This window comes from Astyanax mexicanus, chromosome 21 (assembly GCF_023375975.1).
Source record: "Astyanax mexicanus isolate ESR-SI-001 chromosome 21, AstMex3_surface, whole genome shotgun sequence".
Taxonomy (NCBI): domain Eukaryota; kingdom Metazoa; phylum Chordata; class Actinopteri; order Characiformes; family Acestrorhamphidae; genus Astyanax; species Astyanax mexicanus.
This window is the reverse complement of record NC_064428.1, coordinates 39,314,599-39,330,093: the sequence shown is the minus strand read 5'-3', so window position 1 is coordinate 39,330,093 and position 15,495 is coordinate 39,314,599. Positions and strand designations below refer to the sequence as shown.

At 37.2% G+C, this 15,495-nt stretch overlaps 1 protein-coding gene across 1 annotated transcript; it reads right to left on the bottom strand.

Annotated features, from left to right (window-relative positions):
• Positions 1-12,479: 12,479 nt before the first annotated feature.
• Positions 12,480-14,895, bottom strand: LOC125785782 (B-cell receptor CD22-like). The gene is made up of 5 exons (XM_049469947.1): positions 14,653-14,895; positions 14,477-14,564; positions 14,025-14,073; positions 13,139-13,237; positions 12,480-12,969 (listed from the first exon to the last, which is right to left on the bottom strand). Exons 1-5 carry the CDS (start codon positions 14,855-14,857, stop codon positions 12,949-12,951), a joined length of 462 nt encoding a protein of 153 aa, XP_049325904.1. The 5' UTR covers positions 14,858-14,895; the 3' UTR covers positions 12,480-12,948.
• Between the last annotated feature and the right edge of the window lie 600 nt (positions 14,896-15,495).

Genomic DNA, 15,495 nt, shown 5'->3' with positions numbered 1-15,495 from the left:
TGGATGATGTTTTAGGGTCTTTTGAGACCTCTTGTATGAGTCGTCACTTGGCTCTTGGGGTAATTTTGGTCGGCCGGCATGTCACTCCTGGGAAGGTTCACCACAGTTCCATGTTTTCACTATTTGTGGACAATGGCTTTCACTGTGGTTCTCTGTAGAAATGGCTTTATAACATTTTCCAGACTGATAGATCTCAGTTCCTGTTCCTTTTCTTTGGATGTTGGCATGATATCTAGATTTTGAGTATCTTTAGGTCTACTTCTCTTTGTCAGGCAGGTCGTATTTAAGTGATTTCCTGATTTTGAACAGGTGTGGCAGTAATCAGGTGTGGGTGTGGTTAGAGAAATTAAACTCAGGTGTGATAAAACACAGTTAAGTTATGTTTAAACTGGGGGGTAAAACCATTTTTAACACAGGATCATGTAGGTTTGGATTGTTTTTCTATCTTAGTAACACAAACCTTTATTTAAAAACTGCATTTAGTGTTTACTTCTGTTGTCTCTTACTAATATTTAAATCTGTTTGAGGATCTGAAACTGTACAAAGTGACAGGTATGCAAGAAGTAACAAATCATGAAGGAACAAACACGTTTTTACACCACTGTATACACATTTAAATATAGAGTTAAAGTCTTTCACTGTATTTTAAAGAGCATTGCATGTATGTTCTGTTAGTGGAATATATTGCTGTATTAGGGTGGTGTTTCTGTGAATGTTTGCAGCTGATGGTGTTAGCCACATGTTTAGCACATTAGCGCTGTAGTTTACTTGCTGCTATGCTTTGTAAATAAGAAGTTAGATTGACATTGTGATTAAAAGAGCTTTTAAGAGATCATGATCTGAATCCTTAGCTCTGAACAACATGAACATAAAGGCCTCGGCTTCTAGCAAGACTTTAGTAACCATAGTTAAAAACAACAAGGGTCCTAAAACTGAGCCTTGTGGAACAACATATTAAAAACTCTACAGTGAACAGTAATTGCTTAGCATGAATTAGCTTGGAGACCACTATCCTGTTACTGTGTATGTAGATTTAGGTTTAAGACGTCTGATATGTCGGTGTTCTTGAGGGTTCAACTGCATCACTGATCTCACCACAAAGTTCTCGTCGGTGTCCATACCACCATAGTCAAGCCTCTCGTATCTTGTCTGTGATTGGTGCAACTTTCATTTTTTTCATGCATGTCTTAATTTCTGATATTATCAGGGCGGGAGATGCCCAGGGTCCATCGTAGCATCTGCATTTCCATAGCATGCATTGTTTGTTCTTGTTTCACTTTTGCTGCCAGCATTAATTTCCATGTAATGTCACTGGAGCAGTGGCGATTGCTCTAAGACTGCAAGGGAAGCTCAGCTTCCCCTAAAAAATAAAAAAATAAGTGATTAAATATATACTGTTGTGTGTACATGTCACCGCGGCTTTCCTCTCACTCATTCCCGCAGCTTCACAGCGCTGCTTTTAACAGTGCACAGACTTCAATAGCGGAGCAAAGCGCGCGGCGAAACGAGACGAGTCATTGGATAAACGCTGGGCTTTTTCACGCCCATGGGACGCTCAGCGTCTCTTGGGGTCTATGGAGCAGTGGTTCTGTTTAATTTATTCTGTCTTGTTTTAGTTCCTTGTTTCCTTGCTTGTTTATTTATTTCATAAAACCCCCATACCTGCTTTTATGTCCGCCTCCACGTCTCCCTGCATTTGCTGCTCCCCCCACCTGCCCCTGTTCCTTCTCTCAGAACAGTGTTTGGCCTAGGCCCCGCCTACCCAGGCCTGCCCCTAGGCCCCTGGACTACGCCCCCAGAACTGTGCCCAGACTGGCCCCATGGACTTCACCTCAGACTTTAACCAGTCCTGGGCACTCATCTCTGTTTGTTCCCTTGTCTCTCCCTGTCATGGTCCCCCTGTCTGTGTTCCAGTTCCTGTCCCCGCTGGTTTCTCTATGCCAGTCCCTGTTACTGTGTTTGTGTCTGTCCCAGTCAATGTTTTCATCCCTGTTCCCTTGTCCAACATCCAGCCCCGTGTCCAGTCTCTTGCCCAGTCCGTGTCCAGTGTCCTGCCACCATCTCCTGTCCAGTTCCCTGTCCAGTCTCCTGTCTCATCCCCTTTCACGTCCCCAGTCCAGTCTCTTGTCCAGTCTGTATCTCCATTTGTGTCTAGTGTCTAGTCCCCTGTCCAGTCTCTGTTTCAGCCTGCAGTCCAGTCTGTGTCCCCGGTTGTGTCTAATGTTTGGTCCCAGTTTTTCTCCCCTGTCCAGTCTGCATTTCAGTTTTCTGTCCCGTCCTCTGTCCAGTCTCCTCTCTTGTGTACTCGGTCCTAGTCTTGTTTGGTGTCTTGTTTTTTGCTTTCCACCCTCTCCTGACCGGCTTCTGTTATTTATTTTGCTGTTTGTTATTTTGCGCCCCAGGAGTTTCGCGTTAAGGGGGGTTCTGTCACGTTTCCTGTCTGTTCTTATGTGTCTGTGTGTGTTCCCTACGTGACCCGTACTCCTGTGTTTCTTCCCTCCAGGTGTTTCTACTTCCTTGGTGTTATATAGTCCTAGTGTTTCAGTCTTTGTTCCTCTGTCTTTGCACTAACCCTTGTTGTTCTGTCTTTCCCATGTTTGCATTCTCTTTCTCACAATGTATTGTTCTTTGTTTATTTTCTTGATTATTTCTTTGTTTATTTCATGTTTAGTCTTTGTTTACTCCCTTGTTCTGTTTAATTTATTCTGTCTTGTTTTAGTTCCTTGTTTCCTTGCTTGCTTATTTGTTTATGTGTTTATTTATTTAATAAACCCCCTGTAAGGGCTGGTGCCCGGCCTCAGTGTCCTCCAGGGCATCGGAGGGCGCGCCATGCCAGCGCCGAGGGTTAGTTGGCTAATTATCAACACCTGCTTTCAACAGCTTATAAGCAACGCCAACTAGCCACTCGGCGCTGGATCTTTGAAGCTTGTGAGAGCGAATCTATGCCCGTTTTTTCGAGCGAGCCTCGGCTCCTTTCTCTTTCTCTTCCTGCTGTCCCTTTGGAGACAGCTGGCACCGCTGGCAAAACTCCTCCCGCAAAAGTATCTTCCTCTGTCCCTTTCCTCTCTCTCGACTCTGCTGGAGATAGAGCTGTGTGCTCTCTCCTGTGTGTGTGTGTGTGTGTGTGTGTGTGTAGCAGCCGCGAGGCACACGGTTTTGCTCACATACTCTCTCTCCCTCTGTTCCTCCCCTCTGTGGTGGAACAGCATTTAATCCCCAAGCACCTCAGTTCAGTTTTGTTTTCTTTGGAAGCCATTTTGTTTCGTTAATCCTTCACCTCATCTCATAAGAGGTAGCCGTAGCTTTCACGGCGAGCCTTGTTTACAATTCTCCCCCTTTCTCTCACTCACGCTCGGCGTGAATTTTGTTTTCCGCCTGTTTTCCCTCTCCGCCCGTTTTCGTTGCTCCGCCCCTTTCGGCGGAGGCTCTAAAGGGCGATTAAAGCGGCCGCGTCCCAATTCACTCGCTGGTTCAGCGGTTAGAGCTTTGGGCTGCGACCGCGACAGCCTGGGTTCAATCCCCGCGTGGAGCGGGGTTTAATAATAATAATTATATCTATAATATTATTATATATCCTATTAATATAAATATATATATATATATATATATATATATATATATATACAATTATATATTGATTATTATTATTATTATTATTATTATTATTATTATTATTATAATTATTATTATTATTATTATTATTATTATTATTATTTTCCCCTTTTTTCTTGGGTTTACCTGCTTTGAGATCTGCTGCTCTGCACTTGGTTCCTACAACCTTCTGGGCTGGAGAGCTACTGCTCCCCAACCCCTTACACCCCCCTTACCTGCTTTTACGTCCGCCTCCACGTCTCCCTGCCTGGGCAATCCTGACATATATATATATATATATATATATATATATATATATATATATATATATTTTTTTTTTTTTTTTTTATGAATATATGAATGTAGAACTGGATTAAACCGGCTGCACTTTAGCAGCTTTAACCTCAGTTCTGTTTCTTTTGTCTTCACTCTCTGTTCTTCCGCTGCAGATGACACTGAACTGCAGTGCTATAATATTTCTATTTCCTGTGTAGTTAGTCTAGTTGAGAAGGACTTGGTAATGCTAAAACGATTATTATAATTTTATGTACTGTATATATAGATATTGTGATATTAAGTGGATATGAGTGATATAGAGTGCATGAACTCAAAACATACCTTTATTTTGGCAAAACACTCAAACAAACTCAAAGAAACAGAACGACAGTCCAGTGCGGCTCTAGTTGCTCAACTTTCAGTATTTTTAGGTTTGCGTCGCCTCAGCTTTCTTCTCACCATTAGTGATTCACTGGAGTGAAGGCGGGGTCTTTATACCGGTCCCAGCTGGCTGTTCAATCAGTCCAATGCAGGCCAGCTGGGACAAATCGGGGCTGTGCCCCATGACTCCCCTCACCTCCGCACATCACAATATCTATACAGTGATGTTTCTGTATTATTTTTTTTCCCCAGCATGTATAACTAAATACAGAAACAATGATTGTGTATTAAAATATGAATAAAAATCTATAATAATGTATTCATGGATTCTGGATGATTTTAGTGGGATTTTATTTTAGTATTAAAGGTATTCTGTAACAGTCTGCTTGTTTGATGGTATGCAGGCTGGTGATGTCACTCAGGATGGCTCCTCCTCCTCCTCTTCATCTGGTGTTTCTGCTGATGGTTGTTGGTGAGTCAGAAGATCCTACTGTAACTCCATCACTGCTGAACTGATCATTAAACTGTTCTAGACTAGAATTAGACTCTCTGATGAACACTCAGAGCTTTTCTCTCTTTGTAGTTTCTCTCAGAATCAGAATCAGTTTATGAATTATAAGTGTAAATGCAGTTAATTCTTCAGGTAAAGTGTTTTGTTACGTCTCAGTCTTATAAAGGGGAGGAGGTTTAACACTTTCTGATGGTAGAAGCTGAACATCCCCTCAATTATGTAATATTATCCTTGTTTTCATAGAATCTAGAGAATCTCCAGCCTCTGTAATCAGATCTTTACTGCATCATTTGTTTCAGGAGCTTATGGACCAGACTGGATTGTGACGTACAAACAGCAGGAAATATGTGCTTTAAAAGGATCTACAGTGTTTATTAAAGGCACTTTTACACTTCCAACAGATTTAGGCAAACTTAAATTGACAAAAACATTTTGTATGAAATACAGAGGTCCCGGGGGGGAGCGGACTGATCTGAGATTAGATCCAGATTACTCAGGCAGGGTTGAGTGTTTAACTGATAATAAAACTTACTACTCTCTCAAACTGAGTAACGTAACGAAGAAGGATCAACACAAGTACAACTTCAGAATCATAGCAGATGATGATCAAAAGAAATGGATGGGAATACCTAATGTCATTCTGAATGTTAATGGTGAGTTTATTTTTCAATTGTTTTTCCAAAATTCAACAATTTCAGTAAACAAAACAAAAAAATAATTATTTAGAATTGTCTCCTTCTCTCAGAGCTCCATGTAGAATCTCCTGGAGAAGTAACAGAAGGAGAATCAGCAGTTCTGACGTGTAAAACCACCTGCAGTCTGACTGATCCAACATTCATCTGGTACAAAGATGGACGTCCTTTAACCACAGAGATGATCCAGAAGAATCAGCAGCTCCACCTGCAGACAGTCAGCAGTGAGGATGCAGGCAGTTATAGCTGTGCTGTAAGAGGATCTGAACATCTCCCCTCTACTGCTCAAACTCTCAGAGTCAGACGTGAGTAAAGTTCTCATTCTTCTCTAAACTCTGGGAATGGTTGAACCACACAGTGATATTAGAGATTAGCAAGAAACGCTAAAGTCAGATCTGTCTCTAGATCCTCCAAAGAGCGTCTCAGTGTCCATCAGTCCCTCTGGTGGAATAGTAGAGGGAAGTTCAGTGACTCTGACCTGCAGCAGTGATGGAGACCCACCTGTGGAGAACTACACCTGGTTTAAAGGATCATCATCAGTAGGAACAGGAGGAGCCTACAGTATTCCCAACATCAGCTCTGAGGACAGTGAAGAATACACATGCCAGAGTCGTAATGAACTCGGAGAGAGAAGATCCACTGCTGTCTCTTTAAATGTTCTGTGTACGTTGATGACGTTTTAATATGTTCTATTCAATGAATTTCTTTAAAACTCAACGTGATTCATTTCCTTCTTACCTGTTTGCTTTAGATCCTCCAAGGAACGTCTCAGTGTCCTTCAGTTCCTCTGATGAAATGGTGAATCTGACCTGTAGTGGTGATGCTAACCCACCTGTGGAGATCTACACCTGGTTTAAAGAAGGTGGAGACTCACCTGTAGGATCTGGACACAGTTATGTTCCTCTACAGAGTGGATTCTACTACTGCCAGGCTCAGAACCAACATGGAGCTCAGAGATCAGCTTCAGTGCCGGTTAATTTCAATGGTGAGAGACTTGATTATATAGACTGAACAAAAATGTTAAAGCAACACTTTGGGATTTGCTCCCAACTCAACGATTTAAGACTTTTTCTATGAACAGAAAAGGCCTTTTTCTCTCAAATTTCCCCTTTAATGGGTTAAACCAGTCACAGGTGCGGTATATTAATATGCTGATTAGACACAGTGATTATATACAGGTATACCTTGGGATGGCCACAATAAAAGCTACTCTAAAATTGCAGTTTTATAGTATTGTGAAATTTTTGGGGGTTCAGAAAACCAGTCAGTATCTGGTGTGACACCAATCCGGAGCATCCCAAACATACTCAATAGTCACACAAGAACTGGAATGTTTTCAGCTTCCAGGAACTGGGTACAGATGCTCATGCTGTTTTCCTCACCTCATTGATCATTCTGCATGTGCTGTGCTCTTACAGTCATCTTTACAGGACTTTACACCTGTCATTGCATAGGGAGAGTAGCAGCAACAGTGCTGAACTTTCTCCATTTGTAGAGCTCCTGTCTTACCATGGACACATGAACATCAAGGCTTTTAGAGATATATCTGTAACCCTTTCCAACGTCATGCAAGTCAACAGTTCTTAATTGTAGGTCTTCTGAGAGCTTGATCTTTTGAGTGTGAGGCATGATTCACATCAAGCAATGCTGCTTCTAAAGAATTGTGTTGTTTAAGTGTTCCCATTATTACTATTTTTTGAGCAGTGTATTTATGTGTAATATCTCAGCAGGTCTCTGGGTGGCGCTGTATGCAGTTGGTGGAGTGGTTGGAGTTTGTGGGCTTGCAGCTTTTCTTACTGGACTTTTCTGGATGAGGTGAGAAAATGAATAAGAATGTAAAGATTGGGTTGTTTTTCTATCTGAGATATTCGTCTCCTGTTTTAATATTTATTTTTGTTTTCTACAAGGAGACGGAAGAAGCAGGATGTGAATACGGATGAGGACATCTACCAGGTGAGTTCTCACATAGTTCTTATATCAGTAGATCAGTCCATTAATGTTCCTCAAGGGATTTGGTTTCCAGGTCTTTGCTTTGCTCCCTGATCCTCTGAGAACCCAGAGCTCTTCTCACTGAGACTCTAATCATCTTTTCTCGGTTTTGCAGAATGTTGGAGATATCTCTTGTCCTCCTGATGAAGATTCCTCCAGTACTCATGTTTATGGGAATGTAGAGGTGAGTTTTCATTACTGGGCTTTTATAATTCAATTTTAGAGCATCTACTGATGTTCTCTTTCTCTCGGTTCTGCAGAGTGTTGGACATAAAGCTCCTGATGATGATGATGATGATGATGATGACTACTCCAGTATTGCTGATTACGAGAATATGGACGGCACTGTTAAAAAATGGTAACGTAAAAAAAGTTACAAACTTGTTGGAGCTGCAAAAACACTTTTATTCATTTCTAACATTTTTTTAGTTCTATATAGGACCATATATATTTTTGCCTGAAGATTAGAAAGTATTTATTGGAGAAAGTTACTCATGCTAGTAAAACATGTCTTAATTTACAACGTAAATATTAACAAAATATAGATATTTGCATGGAAAAAGAGGTTCGTTAGATTTATTTGGCTTGTAAAGACTAGAAAACCAGTTCACATATCAGAAAACATGATATGAATGTGATTTTCATTTTCAAGCAGTTCTTTTTGGTGATGATTTGGATCTCATGCCCAACCAAACCCAACCAAAATAATGTTTCATAGCCCAAAAAAATCTAAACTAACAACAACCAATATAGTCTATTGAAATACTCAAAGGGTTTGTAGTGAAATACTGTGTTTTAGAACATTTATCCATGATGGCTGAAAATGTGTTGGTCATGAGACCAATTGAAGCCAATTAGAGCCACTAAATCATATTTCTTCATTAAATAGTTGAAATTTGTTCCTTTGAAGTAATGAAACACACCAGTCCCACTTATTTTTTGTTTATAAACATGCCTGACTTTAAAAAAACACTTTTATTGTGGTAATTTCTGCCTCTACAGTGCCCTCTCAGGTTAAACTCTGCTATAGGCGAGGATGATGTTTCCGTGTAGCGGTACTTTGGTACGCAAATACATCACAGTATGCAAATCAGTCAAAAAACAGTAATACCGCCCCCCTGCTGACATCCAATCATCTGCGTCTCACCACTGTCGGCCAATCAGCCAATTTTTAAATTAAGTTGAGTTTGTTGTAGATGAACCTCTTAAAGTTTATACCTAAAAAAATACCATCTTGTGGGATCTTTCCATAGAATGAGAGCAATCAACCCCGAGATCATCACCATCATCATCATCACCAGATTCATCACATGGTAAACCAGAGGAGGAGAAAGATGGATTGAGTTATTCTGATCTTCTGAGCTTTAGATTTTCCTACTTTTTGTCTGCATTTTAGTCTGCATTTTAACCCAAATCCCTGAGATAATTTTACCTGCAGAATTTTATGTGCTAAGTTTTTTTTAAAGCTTTTATTTTAAGAGGAATTGATGTAATGTATAAGCAGAGCTGAGAGCTTAAATTTTGCTCATGCTAAAATAATGTGCAACATGTTCTTAATGTGAAATGTGGAATTCTGTACATATTTACCCAATTTAGAGATTCTGGCTGAATAACACAGTGTATATAACACAGTTATATAGGATAGGATGGGAGGTAGAGGTTACAGTGTATAGAGCTCATAAACGTTAATGCATAATGCTCTAAAATAAATGAACTAACATTACAATGATTTGTTAAATCTTCCAGCTCTAATAAAATAATATACACATGTTAAGCATGCCTCTGATTGTGTTCTTTTATGTTATTTTATTTAAGAGTTATTCTAAAGAGCTAAAGAGAACATGGGTGATGTGCTGTGCTGCTCAGGGTTCTGATTCTCTATTTAAAGTAGAGGTTCTGATGTGTTCTGGTTCAGTAATTGTCCAATTTATGCTGCAATGCTTCTTCAAGCATGCTTTTGCTTATTGTTAAAACATTCTGTCCAAAATGCATCATATATATACGTAATATATTCTTACCAGCCACTTTATATTAGGTATATTTTGCGAGTACTGGGTTGGAGACCTTTTGCCTTCAGAACTGCTTTAATCCTTCGTGGCACAAACATCAGGGAACTGTACTAAAATGGAATTGTTTTAAATATACTTACATTTAAACATTTAAACTACTTGTACTTGTATGTATGTAACCCCATATTTTAAATATGCTTACAGTAAAATTATAATACTGTCACGGCCTCGCTCTGTTCCCCTGTGTTTTCCCCGTTTCCTAGTGTGTGTCTCCTGTAATTTTCCGTCACGTGTCTGTAATTTGTAGCTCCGCCCCTCGTTACCTGTCTCCCCAGGTGTTCATTGTTTCATGTTTAGTATAAATAGTACCTGTTAGTCTACATTTGCGGGCGGTCTTTGCACCTTCCCCCGTTGTCTGTCACGTCACGTCATTGCTTTCTATTTACTCGCTCTTGTTTATTGTCGGTCATGTTATTTCTAGTTACGTTTATTTCCTGTTTGTTTCTTTGTTTATTTTGTATATTATTTACGTATGTATCCCTGTATATATCTCCAGCCCTGTTTAGTTATTATCTGTCTAGATTTAGTTCTTGATTTGTTTCCCTGTTTATGTATTTATATCTCCTCATTTATTCCTTATCTGTTTGTGTTTATTTGTTATTTAATAAATTCGTCTGCTTTTACGTCCGCCTCCCGTCTGCTCCCTCGTTACAAATACATTTATAATTTATATGTATTACAACTGTATCACTATTTATTATACATTATATTATTAAAATTACTATATTATTAAAATGTTCTAAGGATTGATGTTAAATATATGTGATCTGTATTTACATTAGAGTACAAATATATACGCTTTTAATGAGTAGCACACTTCTAGTAGGCTATATTTCATTGAGTATAAAAATACATATTTAATATACTGTACTACAGTTTTTAGGATGTTACAAATGTACTTTTTTACATTTTTTTAATGTAGTAATTTAATTTACCTTTTAAAATGTTACATGATACATTGTACTTTAGGTGAACTACTGTAACAACTGTTTTTAACATGTAAAATGTAATGCTAAAATGTACAAAAGTAATAAGTATTTTAGAAGTATATTTAATTACATTAAACTAAAACTGTATTTCATAGTAGTCTGTTTATTTAAAATACACTGTATTGTACTTTTTTTAAAGTATGATCACAGTTTACTTTTAAATTTGATAGAATTAATGTACTTTTAATATATTTTAAGTAAGTACATAAATCTGTTAGTATATTTACAGATACTTAGATATTTCACAATATGTTTTAAGTACAATTAAGCATATATATATATATATATATATATATATTTTTTTTTTAATGTTTCATCTTCAGTTTATTGGCCTCCAGCATTTGCTTATGTTTCTTAATGAAGGACACTGGACAGTTTAGAGACAAAAAGAGTTTCTCTAGTTTTCTCTAGTTTTGATTTATCTGTGTTGATTTGTAAGATACTGAGATTCTCAGATGTCTTTTTAAAGATGATGTGCAGATATTATTCATTTGATCTTTTTTAAATTCACAAATAAAACTGCAAAAAACGTATAGTGATTTTATTAAAAAATGTTGTACATTGAGCTCTAATAGTTAGAAAGTTAGAAAAATATACATTTTATACAAAACACTACACACATTTTATTACATGTGCAAGTGTACACATTATGACACATCTGAAACAAAAGTAAAAAATAAACCATTAACATATTTCTACTTACTAAATCACTAAATCTGTAACAGTGTGTACTTCACCAGTAGTTACACTGTTATAACATGATTGTTAACGTGTAATTACACAGTTATTACAGACACTTGTGACTAAAGTACTGAAATAAAATGTTCTGTAAACTGAACTTGTAATAGGATTATGTTAAAATTACTATCAGAAGTTCAGAGTATATTTTATGACATTCTTTAAGTACATGAATGCAAATTTATTAGTGCAGCACAATCATAAATCACTATCAACAGCAAGGTTCCAGTTTCTAGCAGAAAGTATTCTCTGAATAGTAGAGACAGTTACTCCAACAAAAGCAGAATAAACTCTTTATAATATCCTTGATTTTAGAAAGAACCTTTAATAAACACATTGAGTCCCAATACTTTTGCGAATACTGTAAAACATATAATACCGGATCTAGATTTTGGTAATTTATAAGTGTAACTGTGATCTGATGGATGCAACTTAAGAGCAAAGTTGAAAAGCTATGATATGTGAAAGTGCTATACTGAATTTCTGATGGCAGTCCATTAAAAACTGCGATTTTAAATGTTTTTAAGATTTTTCCTCCAGGAACTCCTTCCTACAAGACGCTGAGAAAACTATTCCCTCATGAAGACACTGAGATTAAAACACCAAGACTCTGCAGATCTGAACTCAAACATAATTGTGATACTTACTTAGAAGAATCTAAAATAAATTAAAAAACATATTCTGGTTTGTTTAACACATTTTGTTCACTAAATAATTCAGCATGTGTTCCTGTAGAGCTTTAATATAGTCTTCAATATTACATTTACAATATAAAAAAAACAGAAAAAGAAAGAAAAAACACATTGACCAACATTTGACTGTTACTGAAAATTAATTAAATGAACACTTTGTTTTTTATTCTATATATTATTATGTGTATTAACATTTCATATGATGGTGATATTGTCACTATTGGGACTGTCTCTGTCTGCAGTTTGTGAATGAACAGGAGGAGGGCGCTGTTTCTGTACTGTGATAAAAGGTCAATGAATAGTCGTCCTACTGCAAAACATAATTAATTCCCCATTACTTTTTAAAATAATAATTCTACTATAAATATTTATACGTAAAAAATAATTTACAAATAAAAAAGTAGATGTTTTTTATTACAATTCAAAAGCAAATTTACAAGAAAAACACAACATAACCTAAAAATATACAGATGACAAAATAAAGGGAAAAAAACCACCATGAACACAAATGTGTATATATATAAATAAGAGATTGCTTAAAAATTATGAGCTTCTTTGATTTTACCAAATTAAAAACCTCTGGAATATAATCAAGAGGAAGATGGATGATCACAAACCATCAAACCACCAAACTGAACTACTTGAATTTTTACACCAGGAGTAAAGCAGCATAAAGTTATCCAAAAGCAGTGTGTAAGACTGGTGGAGGAGAACATGATGCCAAGATGCATGAATTAAAACTGTGATTAAAAACCAGGGTTATTCCACCAAATATTGATTTCTAAACTCTTAAAACTTTATGAATATGAACTTGTTTTCTTTGCATTATTTGAGGTCTGAAATCTCTGCATCTTTTTTGTTGTTATTTCAGACATTTCTCATTTTCTGTAAATAAATGCTCTAAATTACAATATTTTATTTGGAATTTGGGAGAAATGTTGTCTGTAGTTTATAGAATAGAATAGAATTTCCATACTGTGTTTTGTCCAGCTGTTGTTGATGTTTTGTTTGGCAACAGTCTCAGTGTTGCTTCCTCGAATCCTGCAAAAAATATCAAAAAGCAAGTACAGTCTGTACAGTTAAACTTAAGTAACATGAGTAATTTGTGAGAAATATTTCTGAAAAAGGTAAATGAGTGACAGTTGATTAAATTTTTGGTTTCTACAAGGTGGGAAAGTGTAATAAGTCTCTGCTAACATGTGGAACTCACCGGAACGTTCTCGTAGTCTAGAATATCATCATCATCATCATCATCATTATCATCATTATTATCATCATTATGAGGAGGACGGGTCTCTCGCATGACATTCTGTAAAACAGAGAAAATGAAGAGAACATTAGAAAAAGTAAGAAATTTACCAACATATACCACCAACCACCAGCAGAGGGCCTGGATACTGCAGTAGAAGAGCTGGTGGATGTTGGCAAAAAACTCAAAGTCCCAGAATTCCCAGCAGTAATCAACACTGACCAGGCACCTTTGTAGAGAGGTGACTGATACCAGTGAGTAAAAGAGAAAAAAAGATAAAAGAAAAAATGGAGATCTGACAAGAAATCCAAAAAACAAATAAAGAAGAAAGCAAAGAGATCTAAAAAAAGAAAAGCCACACAAACAGAAGAGAAGATCTTGAGATTTCAATATGACAATGCTCGCCCATATGCTTCTGCTAATAAAAGAATACCATTTTGATTTGATAATTTGGCATTTTGGTATGTTTCACAGCGTATTCTTTTTCATTCTCTGTTCATCTTCATTCCCTGACCAAACTTTGACGTTAAAAAATACATAAATTATTAATTTAATGATTATCGTCGCTGTCCAATGAAAAACAAGTATCTAAATTTTTGTTGATTTTTAGTTCACTACATAATTTGAACAGACAAACTGTCCCTTAAACAGTGCCAAAATTTCTTGATGAATGGACCAATAGAAATACTTCAAATTGACTTGTAATAAACTAATTTTACATTGACTTCCATTAAAAGTTTAGAGGGTTTTTTTCTCTCTCCTGTAAAGTTGCTGTTTTGTACAGATACTTGTTTTTCATTGGACAGTGATGATATATAGATATATAAGTTGAATAGTAAAATCTTACCGCATAGATTTGTTCATCCACGTTTCCAGCCTGCCTCTTTCTCCTGCTCCTGAAAAGAAAATATATGTAATATTGATCATGGACTTATTATGTCATATACACTGCACTACACTACAGTCGTTCTTAAACTGTGATACTTTGGTACCATCACCAAAAAGATGTTTTAATGTATCAAAAACTAAACATATATATATATATGTTCTGGAGTTTTGCTTGTGTACTTTTCCCGTCGTTACGATAGCAAAGACACACTGACCCGCCCTAAATCAAGCTGCACTACCTTTTTTGTCCATATTGTCCACCCCTAGTTTTCTTATATGTTCATATGAATGACTTTTAAGAGATACTGTACATTGGTTTTTTAGGTTAATTTTAAATGGTACATGGTCTAAAATATTTAAGAAAGACTCAATTCTTACTCAATACTACAATTAAAATGATAACATTCTCACCTCATGCAGAAAAACACAGTGATAAATGTGATTGCAAGCCCACAAACTCCACCAGCTCCAACAGCTATGTATAGAATCAACGATTGATCTGATGGCATAAAGACAACAGAACAGTAAAACCCAAATCCTGTAAATATATATATATATATATATTTTTTTTTTTTTTTTAAACCTACAGTAATTCTTCAGAATGTCAGAAACCACTGAAACAGCAGCTGATCTCTGAGCTCCATGTTGGTTCTGAGCCTGGCAGTAGTAGGATCCACTCTGTAGAGGAACATAACTCTGTCCAGATCCTACAGGTGAGTCTCCACCTTCTTTAAACCAGGTGTAGTTCTCCACAGGTGGGTTAGCATCACTGCTACAGGTCAGATTTACCATTTCACCAGAGGAACTGTTGGACACTGAGACGTTCCTTGGAGGATCTAAAGCAAACAGGTAAGAAGAGAATTTTAGAAAAATGAGTTTTAAGGAAAAAAATCTTATAGAATATATTAAAACGTCATCAACGTACACAGAACATTTAAAGAGACAGCAGTGGATCTTCTCTCTCCGAGTTCATTACGACTCTGGCATGTGTATTCTCCACTGTCCTCAGAGCTGATGTTGGGAAGGCTGTAGGTTCCTCCTGTTCCTACTGATGATGATCCTTTAAACCAGGTGTAGTTCTCCACAGGTGGGTCTCCATCACTGCTGCAGGTCAGAGTCACTGAACTTCCCTCCACTATTCCACCAGAGGGACTGATGGACACTGAGACGCTCTTTGGAGGATCTAGAGACAGATCTGACTTTAGCGTTTCTTGCTAATCTCTAATATCACTGTGTGGTTCAACCATTCCCAGAGTTTAGAGAAGAATGAGAACTTTACTCACGTCTGACTCTGAGAGTTTGAGCAGTAGAGGGGAGATGTTCAGATCCTCTTACAGCACAGCTATAACTGCCTGCATCCTCACTGCTGACTGTCTGCAGGTGGAGCTGCTGATTCTTCTGGATCATCTCTGTGGTTAAAGGACGTCCAT